Source organism: Python bivittatus, unplaced genomic scaffold (assembly GCF_059951505.1).
Source record: "Python bivittatus isolate LINGU-HERP-01145 unplaced genomic scaffold, Pbiv_v1 ctg000080_np1212, whole genome shotgun sequence".
NCBI lineage: Eukaryota > Metazoa > Chordata > Lepidosauria > Squamata > Pythonidae > Python > Python bivittatus.
Window position 1 is genome coordinate 49,074,404 of NW_028277035.1, and position 22,935 is coordinate 49,097,338.

At 37.6% G+C, this 22,935-nt stretch overlaps 1 protein-coding gene across 1 annotated transcript in view; it reads right to left on the reverse strand.

The window, feature by feature from the left end:
* Positions 1-22,935, reverse strand: part of DCAF1 (DDB1 and CUL4 associated factor 1) — a 48,829-nt gene that overhangs the window by 1,074 nt on the left and 24,820 nt on the right. Inside the window, exons 15-23 of the mRNA XM_007432399.4 lie at positions 22,603-22,801; positions 21,689-21,771; positions 21,178-21,262; positions 18,814-19,047; positions 17,447-17,540; positions 16,050-16,154; positions 14,650-14,723; positions 14,407-14,511; positions 6,143-6,395 (exon numbers count right to left, since the gene is read on the reverse strand). Of these exons, the coding sequence (XP_007432461.1) occupies positions 6,143-6,395; positions 14,407-14,511; positions 14,650-14,723; positions 16,050-16,154; positions 17,447-17,540; positions 18,814-19,047; positions 21,178-21,262; positions 21,689-21,771; positions 22,603-22,801 (1,232 nt within the window). The remainder of the gene's footprint in view (positions 1-6,142; positions 6,396-14,406; positions 14,512-14,649; positions 14,724-16,049; positions 16,155-17,446; positions 17,541-18,813; positions 19,048-21,177; positions 21,263-21,688; positions 21,772-22,602; positions 22,802-22,935) is intronic.

The following is a 22,935-nucleotide window of genomic DNA, read 5'->3' on the forward strand; positions in this document are numbered from 1 at the left end:
GAGGTAAAGGAAAGTTGGTTTACACTTGTAAGAGATGAAGATATTAATAACATACTCATACGGTCCTTCCCCAATCTGTTTGTATCCTAGAATTTCCAACTAGTGCAGCCCTACAATACTTTATACTATGGCTCTGCGATGGAAGGCACGAGCAGGGAGGATTCTGGAATGGAGCTTCAAGGTTACAGGGAGGGGGGAGAGAACTTCCAAGGGAAGCCTCTCCTCAGCCCCCAGACGGACTGTGTGAAAGTCAAGAGGAGGAGACTGGCCCCTCCCTAAAGGCATGATTGTTATAGTTGCTGTCGTTGGGGGATTAGAGTTAGTCTGGCGAGATTCTGCCTATTAGGTGCAGAGCTGATTTCTGGACTGTCTCGTTGTGATTCTTGAGCTGAACCTGAGAGGCTCTGTTGGAAGAGCTAGAAATGTCCAATTTCTAGGACAGAAAGATGAAGAATTTGACACTAGTATTATTTTGTTTTGATAATCTCTCTTTGGAAATCATTATACTTTGCCACTATAATTTTTCTTGGGCAAGATGCTCTAGAATGCCATTTTTCCTTCATTAAAATATAAAGATACGTTCAAAAGCTATACTGATAAATCTCATTTCAGGCAGAATTTGCTGATCCATCCAGAGGTTCTATTTGAAGGATGTGCAAACTTTCAGGACAAAAGTCACATTTGTGCAGCACTCAAAGTGGAAGAGGCTAGGAAAAACCCCACCATCATCCCTCTAAAACTTTTTAACCCAACAATAACAAAAAAAGGTTATGCAAAGTGGAACAATTTACCAAAAAATCCCAGACCAACTTAAACTATGAAAGGCTATGTCATCATAATTGACAGGGAATTGCTGAAGGTTTGCACAGAAGCATACTTTTTCTTCCTCCTCTTGTATCCCTCAAAATATCATGTGTTTCATCTTCCTCTTCTCCTTTGACACTTTATCTAACTATCATTTCACTCATCCCTGCCTTTAATTTCACTTCCTCCTCTAATACCTATTATCTCCATTCACACCTTTTTAATAATTATTATTACAATCATGATTATTATTGTTACACTGATTTATGGCCAATGACCAAAGAAAAAACATGAATACAATATAACCCACAAACAAAATGAGAAATTAATACATTAGGTAGGAGTTAGAGGCACTTTAAAAAAAGATTAATCTTCTACCCAAGGCGTAGCTAACTAGACCATTCATTTCAAATCTTGCACTTTCTGACAGAAATCACAACTGAACATAGCTTAACAACTTTCAAAGAAAATTTTATAGATCAATCAGCCAGTAGAAAGCGCACACCTTGCATGTCAGGACAGCCCATGGTTTTGCAAGGAGGGAAATTCTAACTTAGAGTGCAGAGTATAGTACAAGGAGCAACACAGCAAGATGGGTGAAACAGCCTCAGTGGCCTCCTCCAAGCAAGGGTTGAGGCATTCCAAATACGGGATGTTACTGAACTTCCCCTTCAATACCCTCACTGGTAAAGCTTTACCTCAGTGGTAAAGCTTACTGATGTATATATCCTTTTATGTATAATGCTGGGAAAATAATTGGGAATAGCAAATAGTCTGAAACCCTGAATCTATCCTTTGCAGGTTCGAGTCAAGGACTCTCTATTTGATGTTTAATGTAGCTTTCTCTAGTCCAGGCATTAACAGGGATTGGGCTAAGAGGCCACAACAGGGCAAATGGAAGGTACACATTTTTCCCAAGAGGAGGCAAACTTATTGGCAAGGATGGACTGGCCTAAGGACACACCCAGAAAATTTGTTTCAGAATTTCAAGCAACAAATTCTCATGTGGGCCTAATTCTACCCAAAGCAGCACATCTGGCACAAAGCACAATTCTTACAGATTTTGATTGGGCTGCTTCTAAAGCTGTTATAGCTGTGTAGGTGTAAAGCTATGCACCATACTGCAGGAGTCACAGCACCTTGGCTTTAAACAATTTGCTGCAGAGATAAAGTTGTTGCTCGTACAACCAGCAAAGGGCTTCTGATGGTTATCTTGGATGGCAATATATGAATTTCTGATACAGTTCAACTATGGTTTTATTTAAGTCATGAGTTGTTTTTGAGCTTATTATGGATGTTTCAATGTTTAATTTTGAAAGTATTATGGCAACCATTATTTTAATATTCATTGTAGATACTGTAGATATATAACTTGCTTTTGTTTACTGATAATTTGTTTTATATGGGCTTTAAGCTGCCATGAGTTCTTGCAGATTTAGAGGCATATAAATCTAATAAATAAATTAGCAAATGTAATTATAGTACTGGTAATCTCTGGGTATATATTGGAATTTCCTGAGTTTATTACAGTGGAAGACTGAAAATAAATTCCTAGATATTTGAAAACCTTACTCTATTCAATCTAGATGCCACTGATTTTCTAGGAAGGCAGTTGTACATTGCTTGGCAAATATAACCACTTTCATTTTGGAGAGTGTTTTCCATAATAGCAGAACGTTGCTAGAACCTGAAAGCTCCATCAAAGGCTGACCTGAATCTGGGAGAAAATGGTGGCATCCATCACCAGGATGGAAACAGCATCATTGTCTCAATTGGGTGGGGAGGGGAAAACTCACGTTTTGAGAGAACCTGTACTATAGAATTAATATGAAAATGAAAGGAGGGCAGAGAAACACACTTTTGACTCCCTTCAAAGTGGGTACACATGCAGAAAGACCACCAATGCCAGAGCGTTTTATCTGTACATAGATGTTCTCATGGAGCAACATCATCAGCTGAAAAAGGCAGCAATCCATAGCTGCTAATTTCCTCCATAACCACTCCCAAGTCTGAGTAAAAGCTGCTTCCAAATCAATAGAGGCAATATAGAGAAATTCTTGCAGACAATGAGGCTACTTTTTTTTAACCAAATAATATATACTGTTATGCATTATTCAGTTAATCAGATTGATGAGTAAGATGTTGTGGGAGGAGAGAAAACTGCCACAATTCTCAACTCCTAAATCTGTAACACAGCTTCCCCCAACCTGGGACTGTCTGGATGTACTGAGAACAGAACATGACTGCAGGGTCCAAGAATTCTGGAAACTGAGGTCCCACACACCTCCAGGCAGTGTCAGGTTAGTGAAGAATAATGATGTCTGAAACACTGAAAAGAAATCTTACTACTTTTTTTCTTATGAAAATATTAAAAAGTCAAGGAATAGAAGAAAACCTGACATTCTGGTCTATAAAGAGGCCCTAGTCAAAGCATACTTCTGTGATTTAGATGGGATTTTTGTCTTTAAAACCAAATCCTCAACAGGCTGAAAAGTTCTTTGTCATACTGTGCATCATAGCTGCACCTGACCTCTGCATGAGCAGCAGGACCCTTAGGAAGACCTTGGAGTTTTTCCCAACAATTTGGTGGCTAGTTCTATGTCATGTCTGGACAAACACTGGAATACAAAGAAAGGCAGAGCTCTGAATGGGATCATTCCTGCAAGATCTCTGTGCAGCACTGATCCTGGAGTAGCTGAGTGAAATGAAAAGGCCGGAAATATGTCTAGAGAAACAGTGGCAGAAAAGAGTACTGGATACAACTGAGCACTGGTAAGTGCTTACATCTTAACTAACACTCTGCCGAAGACAGTGGTGAAATGTAGTGGTGAAATGTCCACAAACTCCTACCAGGTGGCTCTGTTCAGTTCCCTGGATACTTCTAGGGAAAGATGTCAAAAAGGTGTATTCCTTTTTCTTTCTCAATATTCTAATAGGTATTTCTTTTAATGCAATTATATTATCCGATTATTACCAATTTTTAGTCTAGAATCAAAGTGAGTCTGTAGTACTTGTTCTCTTGTTGACCATCTCAAAAAGTAAACCATCACATCTCTAGGAAGTTTTCTAACAGCTGCAAAGCATGAGTTTATACGATATACCTTGTCCACTTCTTGGTCGATCCTCTCTTCCTCCCAGCTTAATAAGCTGGACAGAGCAATTACAATCAATTGTCTGACATTCTCTTGAGCATTTTCAGGAATTGCTCTTAATCTTAAACAGAATTCCTTCTCTCTAAATTCAAGTAGAGCAAAATTATCCAATCCTCTTTCCATTTCTGTATCTTTAGCATCCACTCTATTTTCCAGTATTTGTACTTTGTCAGTAAGTTGTTTTACAACAGCATCCATCTTCTTTATTTTTTTATCTGATTTTTGTTCTATTGTTTCAAATCTGGCATCTATAGTCTGTATAACTTTAGCTGAAAAGTCTTCAAACATCTGCCTCAAAAAATCAAACTCTGCAGACACTTCTATAGGGTCTTTTGGAAGTCATTTTTAAATTAATATCACCATAAAATTGCCAATGAGAAAGAAATCCACCAAAAGAAACTTTCAGGTAGTGGATTAGTTAGACAATACCCACTCTAGTGGTCAAAAATAATGTTGCTGGAAAGAAAAAAAACTCCAGAAATTTTCCATTAGCTTGTTTATATGAACTGCCCCAATCAGCGCAGAGTAGATAAAAAAAGGACAACTTTCTCACGTAGATGCATAAAGCCCAGCGAAATACATCAAAGGCAGATTCACCAAAAAGAATAACTAATAAAAAATTACTAATAAAAAAGTAGAAGAAAAAAAAAGAAAAAAAATTCTTTGTTTCTTTAAGAGTCCACAATAATCCAAACTCCATTACTCTTTGCTTTTTTAGGCAAAACTAATAAGCATAGTTAAAAAAAAAAAAATCAATATTCCTTTGAAATACCTATAATTGCCAAGAGGAAATAGCCCTCTGTGCCCAGGAAAAGCCTCTCTTTAATTATAAAAAGGTAATCCATAAAAATTAAGAAATGGGACGGTCAGATCTACAGTCCATTTGAATTTTGGCTTCAGCGTGGCTTGGAAATGGATGGAAATTCCGCCCCCCAGCTGCTCACTCACCAGGGGATTGCAAAAACCTCCACTTCATGATCTTGCCAGGAACAACCGTCTGGAGGACACATGGTCAATTTCAGGTGTTCTCCTTGACTCCGGAGAAACCTTCAGGCTCAAGGGGACCTGCCTGAGCCTTAACCACCGTACCAACAGTCCCTTTGATCAGAGCTCAAGGAAGAGATGCGTTCAACCCGCCCTTGCCACTGGAAGCCATTTTCTTGGGGAAGGTTCTTAAGATTCTAGGTATCCAGCTACAGAGGATCCTAGATTAAATGGATTATCTGGATCCCTGCCAGTCAGGATTCTAAGCTGGAGCCACGACAGAAAGCAGCATTGGTCACTCCAGTGGATGACCTCTGTTAGGATCTAGATGTGAAGAGTATGTTCCTCTTGGACTTTTGGATTTCTCAGCAGTATTTGATACCATCAATCATGGAATTGTGGTGGGACAGCTGTAAGGGCTGGCGGTCAGGAGCACCATTTTTTTGGTAGTTCCACTTCTGAGTAGACAGCACTTGGCTTTCTGGTTGCCCCAGTGTGGGGTGCTACAGAGCTTAGTACTCTCTCCCATGTTATTTAAAATCTATATGAAGTTACCAAGGACTTATCTATCAGTACAGGGTGAAGTATCATCAGTATGCTGAAGACACTTAATTATACATTTCCACCCCAGGCCAATCTGGAGATGCCATGGAAAACCTGAACCTGTACTTAAAGGCTGTTAGAGTCTAGATGAGGTGAAATAAACTCTGATTAAATCCTCCCAAAACTGAGTTGTTTTTCATCAACAAACATTGTGGCAATCTGGTAATATCGGTTCCAATAGTTGCCATAGAAGGGGATGCAGTTCAAAGTACAAGTGATTATCCACACAGCCCTGTCTTGAGAGAACATCTTGAGAAGGGCTGCTGAGAGTCTCCCCTCTCCAGGAAGCACATGGGACAAGGATTAGGCAGCAGTGATCCCCATGTTCTGGAACATGTTTCCCCAGCAGTAAGTACTGCACCTTCTCTCCTTGCATTTGAAAAAAGTTCATTTTTTTTATTCTATTATCCTTTTGGCCTTGGTTGATTGAATCGAATCAATAAATAAATTGCAAGCATTCATTCTGGTATGTATGGTATCGTCATAATTTGCTGTTTTTGTTCTTTTCTACCTTATTGTCACTATCTAGTTTCACAACTGGATTGGTCTACAAATCAAATCAAATCAATATTATTTCTAGAAAACTTGTGTATACTTACTATCACCAAGGATCAGCTCAACTTCCTCATCTGCATCAGAGTCATCATCTTCTCCTTCATCTCCCTCTTCAAGCAGATTGGCCACTTCCTCATCATCAGAAGGTGAGAAGTCATTTTCTCCATCCTCACCTGCATTCTCATTGTTCTCTTCTTCCTCCAAATCAGCCTCTAGCAACTGATCAGTGTCCAGCTCATCAAGGTCATCAGTATCATCTTCATCTTCATCATCATCTTCTTCCTGTTCCTCCTCTTCCTGAAAAGACATGATAGAAGCCTCATTAGAATGATAAAACAAGCAAACCAGCAGACATACTTCAACTGACACTTTCCTAGCATTACATTTACAGAGTTTAGAAAAGTCCCTCTCTGATTTCTATCAAATGTAATAGTTGTTTGTAGTAGTAGTAGTAATTATTTTACTACTATGTTAGTTATAAGTGCATAATAACTAATGCAATAAAGCTGCAGATTTTTATAAAAATGCTACAATAATATATTACATCAAACTATAGTATCATAATATAAAATAAAGAGTGTCTAAACTAAAAAGTCCATGGCATATGTGATAGATAAGAAGCCCATTGTACCAGCACTCATATCTACTTCAAGCAACCAAAACATTGGCGGAATATAATGATAATGATAAACATAATGATAGCCATGATTTTTAGACATGGTTTGTTGAACAACTGATATGGGGCCTGGTTCACACATATCACTGTTCCACAATCAGTGGGGATTCATACACTATGTTAAGTAAATAGAAACCATGTTATATTATTATTTTTTTAAAAAATGTATTTTAAACAGCTTTAGAAAAAAAAATGGCAACATACTTTTGGTGGTTTAGGTCCAGACTGCTGAACTTCAGGTCCATCAAAACTCATAGCTAACTTGACCCACTGATCAAGTTCTCTTTGATTTAATCAACTTAATTTGAATCCTGCCCACCATCACTAGCTCCATTCAATTGTATTGTTCATAAACTCTACTTTGGTCAGATAATCTACTAGTAAATGACTAGTAAACTAGCATAAGAGATGAGATAATTACAGAAGTTATAATCCAATCCATCAGGAGAGCTCCAGGTTGGGAAAACTACTCAAAGTCATTCCCATACTTTCCACTCAAAGTAAAAGGTTCTTACTGATCCTTCCCCCAACTATTCAACAACCAAATTCTACTATTTCCTAAAATAAATTGTAAACTATAAATTGTAAATTATAAAAAGAAAAAGTGTCATTATAATTAGTGTCGTAATAGCATTTCTTCTTAACAACAGAATCATTGCTTTTTAGAATGGCAAAGAAAAAAAATCATTTCACCTTATTAATCAGACTACTTCTTCTCACCCTGCCTGGATATTATCAACAAAGATGGGACTCATACATTCCAAAAATATGTCATACTTAAAACACAATTCACTTATGAAAACTGCTAAGCTACAAATGATTATGTTAAGATTTATTAACAACATAGACAAACCTTACAGGTCTTCAATGAAAACTTAGTAACATTTCCTGTACTTGATGAACATTTTCTGGGTATACTCTGCAGAAAATCGATTGGCTTAGTTTTTAATTGAGTACTGTAACACAGAAACAAACCCGAGTAAAGAATGTTCCATTGAGCTGGTTGTATGCTGACCTGAGCGCTCAAGACACAGATGATAGCATTTATAAGAACAGCACACCTCAATTAATTGGCAAAGTATCTTTCAAAATACATTCACATTACTGTATTTTGTTCCCCTACAGCCAAGCTTATCACAAAGCACAAAATGGAATGCCCTAATGTATTCTTAGCAACATTTCTAGCAGAAGGGAACTATTCAGGCTGGCAATATAATCTAGTGATACACATCAGTAGGAACAAATGTTTTAGTTCTTATGTCTCAAGAGTGATCTCTTCCTGATCTATGAGTCATCTCAAACAACAGATCAAAAGTAGAAGCAGCAATTTTTAATCTACAGGCCACAAATAATACTAAGCTGTTACACGGTACATCTCCTGTCCAGAACTGACAATCTTTTCAGTTTCACGGACCACCACATTGTCAGAGGTTGGGTCAAGAACTGCCCATACATTCACACATAAAGCTTTCCCTTGTTGGTGATCTAAACAGATTCCACTATTTTCTGGTTCTGTTAGTAGGGAAACCTGCAATCTCACTCACATCAAGATCACTGGAGAGGAAGGCTTTAACTTCTAGCAGAAATTGCAGGTTTCTGCTGCTATGAGCAATCTCAACTGTGTCAAATGGCAGGGGCTTCTGGGCACATATGGCGAGCCATACAAAAGGCCAAGGAGATTCACCTATGAACCAGGGGTCAGAGTAGCCCACCTCTCAGTCTATACATTTTCACACTGTATCTAAATAATGGAAGCTCGTTGCTAAATTGTACAAATTTACAAATTGCCACTGTCAGTCATATTTTCATTAAAGCCTCTAGTTTTAAATTCCTTATTAGTCCTTATTAGAAACTATTCTTAGTTATTATTGTAGACTTTTTTGAGAAGGGGGAGAGAGAAAGAGGAAGAAAGAGTAACTCAAAACACCCATACATGGGAATATCACCAGCTACTTTGGGCATGCAGGGAGTCTCTAGACTTTTTAAAGAGATCCTGAATTCCGAAACAAGCTACTAATTATTATTTTAGATAAAAGGTATCTAAAGATATTTAAGAAAAAAAATTAGAAGGCTGTTATCCCTGTCAAAGAAGCTTTAAAAAAATGTTTGCAGATTCACTATGTGTTTGAAATTGCAATTATTTTTTAAAATCCAAGCAAGAATGATGCAATTGAGTATCAGGTTTCATTTTAGTACTGGAAAACCCCAAATACCAATTGCTACAACAATATCTACAATTGCTACAATAATATCTATATATTAGAAATTATGTACTTTTCCTTCTCTAACCTGGTCTTAAATTATTAAAGGCATATTCCACTTTATAAACACTGTTTTAGACAATTACTCTTACTGAATAAAACATATTTCACTAATGAAATCATAAAAAAAAAACCACCAGTATTTTTATATCCAAGGATATTTATTTCTCACCCAAGGGCTACTATTTTCTACCAAAAAAGTTTAATCACACGCACCTACTATGATGAAATTCACCAGTATTATCGCAATTTGAAACGTGTTGTATGTTGGCTAAACAATCATCTTCTCCTAAGTCATGTTGTCCAAAATGAAGTCCAATCAATAAGACTTAGGTTTGGTTGAGTCCATCAGTGTCAATATCTTTCCTCCCACCTTCACTTTTTTTGACTGTCTCATACATAGGATTTTTATTTTTAGGAAGCATTTGGGAACTTTTTAAGATACTACACAGAAGTAAATCTAGATGTATGCTGTACAACATACAGAGAGCTGCAACTAAATCTTGCTAAATATATTCATGGAACACAGATTTTTCACAATAACTGTTAACCATGAAAATGGTTATTAACTATGAAAAAATATTACATGGAATATATTAAGATGTATATTATTAATTTTTCATTTTCAAATTTAAACTCTACAAATACGGTTTCAATGCTTACAGATATTACATGGTAGAGAGTATTATACTGTATAAAAAAGGGGCACTTTAATCTATCCCTACTTTGGCACAACTAGAAAGAGAACAGAAACTTTTTCTTCCACCTTTAACTAATTGCAATTTAGTGTTATATCCAAAATTGAACACAAACCAAACATTTTGTGTAACTAGCTCAACAGTAGTGTTAAGGAGTCAAGCATAGTGCTAAAATGCAATTACAGTATAAGTTCTGGTGTGTGTGTGTGTTGTGTATAAAATACTTGATGCTTTGAACATAAATGTTTCCCATAAACTAATTCTCTCTCTTTCCCTAAAAACATATTACTTTTTGCTTAAAAATAGCTTATCTCCAACTTAAATGCTATTTACCCTTTCTGAATAAAACATTTGGCAATTAACATTATTAGCTCCATTTATGATTATTTACATTTCCAAACTTCATCGCCCACCCTAAATTTGAAATCATTTATTCTTTCATCTAAATTGCACGGATTTCATACAGAAATCCTCTATAAAAGATACAATTGCTTTTACCTTTAGGGTTTGGCTTCCAAATGCATTCCAACTCCTCATGGGTCATCCAAATATAATACAGACCTGACTATACATATCAGCACGCAGAAAGCAAGATTCTTACCATAGGCTTCTATGTAGACCCAGAAGACATGGATAGACGGAATACGCGTAACACAGCAAACAATTTGTCATAGATGCCAAATTGGAGTGAAGAGATAAAACACAGTTATTGCCATTCTGCAGCTTAGCCAACTAAAACAGTAACTTCTTATCTACAGTACAGATGTTGCATCTTACAACTATCCTGTTTGAGTTCCATAAGTAACATGCTGTCTTCATTCAGTGCAAGATATTTAGAGAACAAACATGATCCAGTGGTAGAGCACATGCTTTGTATGCAATATATATTCAGGTAAAAAGGAATTTGGTAATAGAAAAGACCCTGATTTGGAGAGCCACTGCCAGTGAGTATAAATAACATCGAGCTGGATTGACAAACAATCCAGTTTTAGTATAAGGTTCCTTCCAATTTTCCTGAGGAAGCATGTTTCTTTAAGGCAAACCTTTTATATTAAAAAAAAAAAAATCACGGAAATTTCAAAATAAATGAGTATCATGGTATTTAGGGGGAAATTAAACATGTATCAGAAAAAAACCTTCTTTTATATACAGGTGTTCCTTGTTTAATGACCACTTGTTCAGCAACCATTTGAGCTTTCAATGGTGCTGAATGAGTGGTAGTTACAACTGGTCCTCATACTTACGTCGGTCACAGCATTCCCGCAATCACGTGATTGCCATTTGTGACGTTCTTTGTTGGCTTCCTACAAGCAAAGCCACTGGAGAAGCCAACAGGAGGTCGCAAATGGAGACCACATTACATCCTCGCTTAACAACCCGTGGTCATTTGCTTAATGACGGCAACTGGAAGTGCCGGAATTTCCATCACTAAGTAGTACGGTCACGTGATGTTGCACTTTACGACTGTATCACTTAGCGATGGAAATTCTGGTCCCAATTGCCATTCCTAACTGAGGACTACCTGTCCCGAATACATTTGTATACTGAAATTTTATGACATGGTAAATTTATATAGATCTTTTTAACAGTAGTTAATCACATGGAGTACTTAAAAGAGCTCCAGAGAGCTACTTCTTAAAGACTGTTATTTGGGCTTTAAGTTAATTGTCAATTACTTGCCACATGCTCTATTGATTAAAAATCACTGGTAAGATTGGCTAGAATCCTACTAACAGAAGGCTGCAAATACTTTGGGTACGCTATGCAAAAAGAATAATCTTTTTTGAAAAAAAAATCCACTGACAGTTAACAAGCAATTCATGTTTATAATCAAACAGGCTGGAGTACAAGATATCTAATGAAATTCCATCATGGTACCCCTATCGCAATGTACCAACTGTTTTGATAATGAGTGACGTTAACAGCCTTGAATGATGCACACTGAAAACTGTTATGAGCTAGAACAGCTTGCCACAAAACAAATAAAACATTTGTGTGACATAATAATTTTTTCTGTCTTAAAAGGGAACTTTCATTCCTTTACATTTATGCAGTTTCTCAAATATTTGCATTCACAAGTGATTTGCTGTTCTGCAGTTTTAGCTGTCTTTCTATTCAAGCAGATAAAAAAGGCCTAAATATTTATAACAAAGATGTGCAACCGATCAACATTTTTCACATTAAAAATCATGCTATGATGAGGCTAGTGGAGACAGGCTGGCTCTTGGGTTGTTGCTTTTTTTTTTTTTTTATCATTATTGCCATAGTTCCGTAAAATATTTGTGGTACTGCAAAGAAAGGACCAAATGGTATAAGAGAGGGAAGGCCGCTAATACAGGCATCCCTTTTTGCAAGTGGCCCCCCTATGTGCTTCAGTCAGTGAAATCTCGACATTGCACTAGCAGAATCAGACATACATTCAAGGAAGAGCTGTGACCATATGGCTGTGCTTGTGTGCAGTGCTGAGAAATGTGACATATTAAGGAAGGACCTGAAATGCAGAGTGGCTTTCCAACACTGCTGAATAAGCAGCTCTCCCGCAAAAGGTAAAGCCTTCCATAGCAGAGACGGCTGCTTCCAGCTAGGCTTCCATTCATGATGTAACCACCAGAAGTGTCTGCAGGGGATGGCCAAAGGGGGAGGGGGCAGTGATGAAAGCAGCATTGCACAATACGCTCCTCCCCTTTTGTGCATGCAGAAGGAATGGAGCTGGCATCTTGATAGCACCGTTTCCTTACTCAGCCCACTCAGCTATTATACTGGACAAACCAGGATGGAGAAATTGTGTATACCGGCAAATTTCTATTCAGGAAGGAATACTATTCTATTTTACCAGATAAAGGATGGATTCCAATACAATAAAAAAAAATCTTCCCAAAGCTTACTGATGGTGAAAGACAGTTACCATATCCAGAAACAGGACTGTTCTAAAAGCAGAGGCACTGATGCCTATTTCGCATCCTGGGCATCCCAAACAGGAAACCCCAAACCAGCCGTTTTTGGCACAAGTCGCAGAGTTCTAACTGATGATGAGAGGACAGAAAGAACTGGGCAGGGGAAGATAACCTCACACTGCACTGTATCAGTTGAGTTTTCTATGCAATCTCAACATGCCTTAAAGACGCTTTCCAAATAGTTAAGTGGAAAAAAGAATACCACTAGCAAACAAACAAATAACTACAAAGATACATGTTTGTCTTCTGAAATCTTATGTAACCCACAATTTAAAAGGTTTAGAAGACATTACAGACCAACAGTAGAGACCTACCAAAATTGCAATTATTCCTTGTAAAAGCAGCATTCCCTAAAAGTCTCAATGAATCATTCTGTGTTTCCTTTCACAAAACATCTCTTTGTCCCATTTTTACTTTGGGCTCTATCTATCATCCAGGAATTCAGCCCTTGCAAATACTAAAAGCTTCTATACAGAGAGGCAAATCAAAATTCCTTTTCAGTATTGACTTTAGTTTGTAACTCACCGGCCTTTTCCTCCATTGTCCTCGGAGGTGATAAAAGTATGGCTAGAAAAGCAGGCACTAAAACGGAAAAGTATATCACTAGGAGCACCAGCCTATGCGCAGATCTTATCCCAACCTTTCATGTGCAACAGAGCCTTCCAGGAAGAGATATCGAATATGTGTTAAGGGGTTTTAAAAGCGAAGGCAATATCCTGCTTTTCAGACAAGTGTAAAGAATATTAACATGTGGAGAAACTTCATAACAGATGGAATAATAATAATAATAATAATAATAATAATAATAATAAAAAAATAGCAATGAAAGCTTTAGTGCCTGTTATCAGGCGTGGATCATAATCAGCAGCTACAGAAATAAATGGCCTGTCAATAGCTAAGGATAAAAACAGGTTTTAAAAAAGATTAAATTGGTGAAATCCTGCCTAATGAATCTACAGACAAATCAGAAAACCAAACTGCAAAACTATTTCCCTGCTATATTCTCTTAAACTTTCTTTTGCCAGGACAATCCCTTAACTTTGTCAGAATAAACACCAACATTTCTGCTGAAATAAATCATAAAAAGAATTCATCCTCCACGTAAGTAGCAAAACACAACAAAAAATGTGACACAGAAATGCATCAAGAGCTTTAATAGCAGCTGAGCAGAGACGCACACCTGAACTGTATATATTACTTTCTGCAACCCTAAGCACAAGGAGTAGTAATCCTTTTCAAATACCTTAATAGCTAACTACAGAATAGATATATCAGTGAAACAATGGAAACAAAGAAACAGCAGAATCTTTAAGCAGATTTACATTATTCTTCATACTTAGCCAGGAACAGTTTTATAGCCAAGCCTTCCCACTGCATGCTTAACTGCTGGAAGCACAGACACTAGAAGAATACCAAGAACATCCACAAAGCACCACAAGAGGACCACAACTGGTTGTCTTCATATCCCGGACAGAACTAGAAGCATAGCTATCTCACTTAGCTATGTACTGATTGACCAGTTTAATCATGTAGCTGCATAATTAAGCGCCCAGTAAGTCAAAAGTTTCTAATAGCTTGTCGATAGAAACAAAGCACTCGTCAGAACTCAAGACAAAATAGTTATAGTGTGGGTGGGTGTACTAATGACTCAAGAGAGATTTTCAAATATTTCAGCTAGAGAGTTAGCCTTTAACCTCCAAAAGGCATTCTGCTTCTCACCTGATCTTCTTCCTCATCCTCCTCATCTTCTGCCAAACGCTGCCTGCCCACTTCATAGAGCCTGCAAACAGTATCCATGTTCATGGCATCCATACTTCCTTGATTCTGCAAAAGGAACCACAAGCACAACATAGTGAATTAAATTTTCAGACAAAGCTATTACATGAAGGAACATTTGTATGACTATTTTTCTTCAACAGAAATTATGCATATTTACAACTGGTCACTAGGAATAAAATTTACCTCGATAACAGCTAAATAGCAATCCTTTGTGTCCGTACACAGGTCAAAGATGTTCCTTTTTACATCAATGGTGGCTGGGGAAAAAAACACATATAACAGAGTCAACAAGACTCTAGAAGTCCCAGAGCTGGAAGGATAAGTAGACTTCAGGCTTGTGAGATCTGGTTTTATGTATCTGTATCTACTGTATATCTAGAACCCCAAGGCCTACCTCCAGGCAAAAGGATAGCCTGGGGAGCAGGGAGACCGAAAATACAAAATGGCGGTGTAGAGTTGGAAGGCAATTCCTTGTTGCAATCTATAAGTCATATATCAGGAAGACATTTTTACACATACAGCTCTGAAATTATTTAAGATAATAGAAAGGAACCTCCAAATACACTAGGACAGGCAATATTTTCAGCTGGGGGCTACAATTATTTTTTTCAGCCTCTAAGGACCATAGAGAGCATGTCCCTGATTATACCATGAAATTCCTAAGAGGAGTAATGGCCAAGGAAGAGAAAAAAGAGCAATTTTGCCCCCCCCCTTTTTTTTAAGTAGAGAGATCAAAATGTTCAAAAATTTATGGGGACAAGATCAAATTAAAAAACACACACACACAGTACTGCATTTATCAGCATGACCTAGAAGTACTCTGGAAGAGCAAAATGGAGGAAGGAAGAATCACATGCAGCTTGAAGATCAGTTTCCATGTTGATACAATGCTCTCATTTCCTCTCATTTTATTTCAATAGCATGGGAGGGGGAGGACTTTTTACGTGCTATTATTAAGTAGGAATCAAAGATATCTGATGCTCTACTAAAAATGTTTGAACAGATTCTGAACACACATCAGCAATAAAAAATGCACTATTTTAATTTTGCCTATGTAGAAGAAAAGGGAAGGGAAGGGAAGGGAAGGGAAGGGAAGGGAAGGGAAGGGAAGGGAAGGGAAGGGAAGGGAAGGGAAGGGAAGGGAAGGGAAGGGAAGGGAAGGGAAGGGAAGGGAAGGGAAGACGAGCCTCACAAAGGATGCTCAGATTGGGAAAGTTATCAGACAATGAAATATGCCTCAGTTGTACAATACAACCTTCTTCAAGGCACAGATTTCCCTTTCACTTATTGTTATTTCTTTGAATATTTGACCTTAAAAATTTGCCAGACGTAGTATACCTTTACTGAACTTCCCCATTCTGAACAAAATTTTGAGAATTTTTTATTTATTTGGCATTTTCTTCTTATATTTTCTTTCTGTACTTTCACAGAAAAACCCCTTTTTGATTATGTTTAACCAAACTTGAGTTCTGGTAGATATCATGATATCTCTGAGCCTCTGGAAATGGAGATATCCATTAGCAGAGCAACTGAAATAATACTTTCACTCAGCTTATTTCAGTAAGAACAATTATAATCTTTACCAATTGGTTTGTAGTCTGTTGCATTGAATGTCCTGAAAGATGACCCGAAAGGACTTCGCATTCTCTCTTCCAGCAGGTCATCCTCATCATCTGCCTGTAGCATAGCTGATCAAGAGAGAAAAGATTTTAGGGAATACAAGAAGAGGCCATGTGAAACAAAGAAGCTTTACAAGTTTAAATGAAATGGTTTTCTTTTAAATACATATTTGCTCCTAGAATTGAATAAGACTATCAGAAAACCCAAAATTCGGAAAATGTGGAGCTGTGCAATTGTAATATACTTTATGTTAAGAATTTAAATTCCCTGCCAGTAAGTTATGATTCATTCTGTCTATGATCCAAAGAACACCAAATAGAGCAGCAAGGCTAAACAAAGAGAAAGAGACACCAGAAAAAAAATGAATAAGGAAAAACATCAAAGTCAAGCAAGTTTCCAGAGAAGCCTATAGGCTGTTAGGGTGACACCAGCAGATACTAGAATAATTTTCTCCATCCTGATACCACCATGGGTGATTACAGGAAATATTGATCATCCCTTCTAGACAACCAGTTTGGGGAAAGATGCACATGAATAAGGGGGAAATGAACAATCAATCAAAACTCAGATGAATATCCAAGAGGAGCTACTATTATTCTTTTTGTGAGTTTTTGAGAGGAAAGAAATAACCAAAGAATTTCTACATCAATTCCATTAATGCCTTAAACTCTACACAGGGACTTGGAAGTTGAACCCTGGAAGAATCAGGAGACACAAAAGGATTTTTTTTTTTTTACACAATGCATAATTAAACTTTAGAATTTGCTACCACGAGATGTGGTGCTGGCTAGCAGCTAGACTGTCTCCAGAAAGGACTGGACCAATTCATGGAGGTCATGTGAATCAGTGGCTATTAGCCTTGATGGCAGTATGACTGTCTCTGAAGGCCATCTGCTGGGAGACTAGTGGGCTTCCTTGTGCAGTTGGTTGGCCACTGTGAGAACAGACTGCTGGCCAAGATAGGCCAGGGGTCTAATCCAGCAGATCACTGCTTATGTTATTATGTACAGGAACATAGAAAATTGCTTTAGTGAGTCAAAATTCTTTCTCACTTAACTCAGAAGTGCTGACCCCAACTGGCAATTGCTCTCCAACATTTCCCACTACAGTCTTTCCCAACCCTACCTGAAAATGCCACAGATTGAACCTGGATCTTTGCAAGTCAGAAATGAATTCTAAGACTGAACTTCAGCCCCTTCTGAAGCCTACTGCCAACCCAAGAGCTTTTTAAAAGTGTTCTTTCACTTGGCAAGCCTTGGCAACGGACAACTGTACTTTTTGGTGTGTGCTAGGAAGCACTGGAGAAAGAAAACCTATGGCTCAGCTGTTACTAACACAAGATCAAAATCAGTCAGCTTACCTCCATACATAACTGTCCCAGTGTGGTTGAAAACAACACGGCATTGATCCAAAGCAGGCACTGTGTGTAACAAGTGGAAAGTCCGCAAGTCCCACTGGAGAGTGCATTAAGGATTCCACACAACTGCCACCATAAATGAGATACTACCAAAGGATCTCTCTCTCTCTCTCTCTCTGTCTAGCTCTAACGACAGGCCTAGCAGTCCCCATCATCTTCCTCACCACAAATCTTCCCAGCCCCAAGGCAGAACTTTTCTAATAATTACAGTAACATATCTGAATAATCTAATGAAAGTGTGTGTCTATTTTCCTCAATTTGCATGATACATCCTAGTCACAGAACAATACTTTTGAACTCCCCCACCCCATTGTATTCCTCAGATACAGAATTGCAGTATACAAAAACACTTAAACTTTTGAATTGACAGCACTGTAATTTCTCATGTACAGAATATCATAGATGTGTTTATGGTGGGGTAAAGCACTTTTTTTCTACCATGGATCATATTCTGTAATCTGTCAGGAGCTACATGCCTGTAGATAAGACCAGATTCTAAAGTTAGCAGAGTCATAATTGCTCTCTCTTTTGCAATAATGAAGGCAAACTTTATGTTAGAGAACATTAAAAACACACTGAAAATACAACCATCAGTATAATAATCCTTCTACACAAATTTATGGTTCAACTATATTTGAAAAACTGAAAAATTTTAGTCAATGAAACCCAACTCTACAGTTTTTCCACCACTCCTTTTTCTCTCTTTTCATCCATACCCAGAAGATTGCCAGGATAAAAATAGTTTGCTTTTTCCAGAAATCTGAATTCATTACCTGTGGTTGGCTTTGTCTTGCTTCCATTATTCTACCCTATTCTGGCTTCTTCTCCCATTACATCATACCCTTTATCCCTTGGCAGAAGCTTGAACTGATACTTTTCTAAATGGCTTCCATCTCTCCTTCCATCGTAGCTTTTCTCATCTTTCCCCCAATTTGCCAATTTTCTTGCTTTTAGAACCCTGGCTGCAGTTTGCTCATTTCTGTTCTATAGAACAGTACTATTTATACCTTCTGTTGAAACATTTAGTCTTAGTCACTTTGAGCAGAAGGCCTGAATTGACTTGACAATAACCAAGGCCAAAAAACTTACCAACCTGCTGTTACTTCCACAATTAAGGAACCTTGTTCTGAGTTCCCACATGAAAGAGGATTCCATATTGTGTTTATGTTATATGCTGCCCAGAATCACAGAGCTGGGTGGCCTTATAAATCTTGAAATTAAATAGACAAATAAATAAATAAATAAGCAAGCTCTTCCTACCAACCTCTAACATTCCAACAGACATTGAAGTTAAGGTTAAAAAAGGATACAATTTCTGTGTTGACTATGACCTCCAATCCATTTGGGTGAAAAACACCACTGATGGTCATATTGAATTTATCAAATTTATGAATAGCCTGTGCAGAGCGAACATCCCAAAGGACACCATCGTTTAAGACAAGGTCATCTGTGGGGTTAAAAGTGGCACAATTCTTCTTGTAGTTGTTTGCAAGATCTGGGTTAAACAAAGTCAAGAGCTTGTTGCCAGTCTGAATATCATAGATCTTTCAGATGAAAAAGGAAAAAGAAAATAACTTAGTCAAGACCTGTCAGATATTCTGTCCAAAAAGCACATGCAGACATTTCCCATCTTCCTTGTTTTACTCATGCTGGCTGGGGAATTCTGGGAGTTCAAGCCCATACATCTTACAGTTGCTGAGATAGAGAAACACTGATCTAACCAATCAAAATAGTTTTGAATTTTATTTCTGTCTTTTAGAGTTTTAGCTATCTCAGAGAATTCTGTGTCACATGCAAACCTCATAAACTCTTCCACCTCTGTCTCCAAATTATTAAAAGAAATGTTGTAGAGTAGAGGGCCCAGAATTGAACTTCATGGCATGCCACTTGATAACCCAAGGGGAGAAACATAGTTGTCATTCCTCTGCCACAGAATATTCTGACTTCACAGCCTGTCCAAGAAGCAAAGCTGCTGTGCCAAAAAATGTGCTTGATATCTGAATTTATGGCTTGCAACAGAAAATTATTCTAGCTGATCTTAGAGGCAGTGAGCTACATATTAATGCCCCATTTAGTACATGGTGAAAAAGATTCACAAAACAGAAAAGAAGAAGATAACATTCTGTCATGTATTCAGTACATTTAACAGCCTTGTTCCCTTCCCTTAAAATTGTTCTTATAAAGTAATTTATTATTTTATATTCTGAGCATCTGGCTTTATTACTTTTACCTTTTTGTCAGAATAGAATACATCCAGAGTTCTTAGCTGCCAGTTGTACTTTGATGAAGCTCAGAATAAACATTTTAACTTGTTACCCTCACAAATGACCAAATTATGAACTCAGATCAGACTGTAATTGAAGATTAACAAAAGGAATAGCAAATCAACAGAGAAAGATGTCTGGCTTAAATGCAAACATGCAGGAATAACAACAAAAGCATAAGGAAAATTACCAAGATTTGAACAGGTATATCCAGCGTGTGCTAGAGCCAGCTCGTACTGTCTCACAAGAGCCAATTGTTACATTTTCTAGAGTTCTGTGAGCCAGTTGAGAGCAACGCTGAGCCTAACGCCTAGTGTGCCACTCAGCTGTTTCGCGGCTAGCAGCACAGCGCAACAGCGGCCATGGAACCAGTAGAGCTGCTTATTAAACATTTAGCAGCACATCACTGGGTATATGCCTTATGATATTTATTTTCTAAAATAAGAACATCCTATACTAATAATTCTGCTTGACTCTGTTGCATTCAGAGTGCTTTTATTTTGTCAATAAAATGTGGTGGGAAAAAATACCTATTTTATCTATTGGGTTAGATCTTCCAAAACAGAAATTATCCTTTCATTTGTGAAAAGATTGAGCACAAGAGGAGCTTCCCACTGGAAGAAGAAGGGGAATGATTTTCACTAACTCTCCCTTTTCTCCTGCAGTGCAACTATGACATTTCTTCCTTTTAAAAGGGAGAGAAAATTGGCAAAATTTACTGCTATCATTTTCCACCCCAATCCTGCCTTCCTTCTTCTATCATAAGTATCCCGAGAAGAATTTTCCCCATCAGAACTCTGGATCCAAGATTCATCTTCATTTATCCTGACGTAAACAACTATCATTAAAAAAAATTCTATAGATTCTATCTTTAAAGCCTCCAATAATTTATTTTACAACTAGTGAGGAAACATTTGCTGATGTATGGCCATTTTGCTTTTTAAGAAGTAAATCCTCATGAATGAATTCTAGGATATGTTCCAGAAACATCCTTTCTCGTGAATTAGTAGTGTTATAATTACAGATGCTCAAAAATAATAGAAGGATTGTATCTTGAAGGAGAATATATTGCACATTTTGGCATTAAAGAACATCTAATCTAATCCTATAAAACATATATGATCTTTTGATCACATCTGAGCTTATTTCTAATTCTCTCAAGCAATGCCAAAGTGTACTTATCTTTAATCAATATATTTTTCACTTAACGCCACTTCTCTTTCTATTATAAAATATATACTAGTGGCTACTGATTTTCATTTTAATGGTAATAGCCTAGCATTTCAAACCATTAAACACTCAGTTATAACCTCACTCTCCACACTGTATTTTTAAGTACTGTCTATAAGACATGGTTGTAGCTTGTAAGTAACTCCATATTTCTTCTGAGACTCAACAAGCAATACTTACATGGGCAATGTCCCCCTTGGTGCCAATGACCCTATCTTGAGAATGCTTACTGAACTCAACGTAGTGGTCATCCGTGAAGGAATGCCTGTGAGGAAAAAGCACCTCATCAACAAACTACAAAGAACAAAGCTTTCACTCAAAAATCATGCTCTGCATTTTTATCTAGCATCTTTTAATACATCTTTTAATGTATTGTCATGTAGTACATAATACTAAATCAGGAACTAATAGAAGAAAGTACTACTTCCCAGCTACTATAAAGAACCCGAATATTATGGAGTATTTAAAACCAAAAGGTGTGTGATGGCAGAGTTATGGCACTTGTAGCTGGCCTCCTCCTGCCCACTAAAGACATTGCAGAGTTTCAGGTGCCCTGTGCCGGTGCCCAACATCAGGAACCGCTCCCGTGCAGAAAATGCACAACACATAAAGGTTTTAAATATTTTTAAAATTGCTCAATTAATTCCCTGTCCATTCAAGAAAGTGAAAACATCATATAGAGCATACATACTTGGTTTCAAAGACAGATTTCATTCCCCACAATGCAGAAAGTGGCTGGCTCCAGGAAGCAGATGTCAGCAATAAAGAACCATCCTGTAGTTTGGGAAGACAATTCAAAGAAGCAAACACTTGTTTATACATGTGGACATTCTGTTCTGCACTTTGTGAGTTCATTTTAAGAGAAGGAGAAATTCCCTAGAATACTTTGGGCAGATAACACTTTTGCCAATTTAAGGCCAACATGTTCACATTCACACACAGATAAAGCCACTAACCATACAATTGGCTTGGTTAGACCAGGTGGCTGTTACAAATCAACTGTCCTGAACAGCGATTCAACCTCATGCACAGGCCAATAATCTCCAAACAGCAGAAAATGGAAAATGGATAGCTCTATTTCCCTGCAAACAGAAACTAGTTTTGGAAGCTCATCTCTTCCTCAATCTTGTGAATATTCAGATTTAAAAATATGTTTCAAAATACCACTCTTTCTTTCATACATTCTAGTGATTCACCTGTTTTGTTTTTTAATAAGCCCTCCCTGCCTGGCCTAAGCTGTATCATTATATATAATGTATGCATTATACTGGACATAGAGAAATCTATGACAGATTATTGTAAGCAATTACTAAAAATTCCATCTAGGTCAATAAAATCATACCATAACATCCAATCTGTGTTGTACTATCAACACAATCTTCTCAGGATATTCAAATCTGATATATAATCCAAATGAAGGAAAACATTAAGCATCTCTGATTGATGATCAATGGAGAAGACCTGATGTTAATTGGCTTTAATTCTTATTTTCACTTTTGTTTCCTCATTCCCAAGGTTTTGACTAATCTCCCAATCTTTATGAAAGAGAGAATGATATTGTTATTAAGGCGCACCTGACCTAAATATTCTCAGTCTTTTCCTTACCCTGGATGGCTCAAGGTGTGTGATGGCAGAGTTATGGCACTTGTAGCTGGCCTCCTCCTGCCCACTAAAGACATTGTAGAGTTTCAGGTGCCCTGTGCAGGTGCCCAACATCAGGAACCGCTCCCGTGCAGAAAATGCACAACACGTAAAGCCACTTTCATCTTCATTTGCTTCCCGGAACACAGAAATTGGACGGAACCTGGGGTACGAAAGAGCAACTGAGTAAGAAAATGAATTTTCAGGAAGAGAAAAGGAGAAACAGAAGCAATGGCCAAACACAGCTGAAGTTCGGCAACTGCATCTTAGCCTGCTAAGAGAGAAGACACAGCTTCA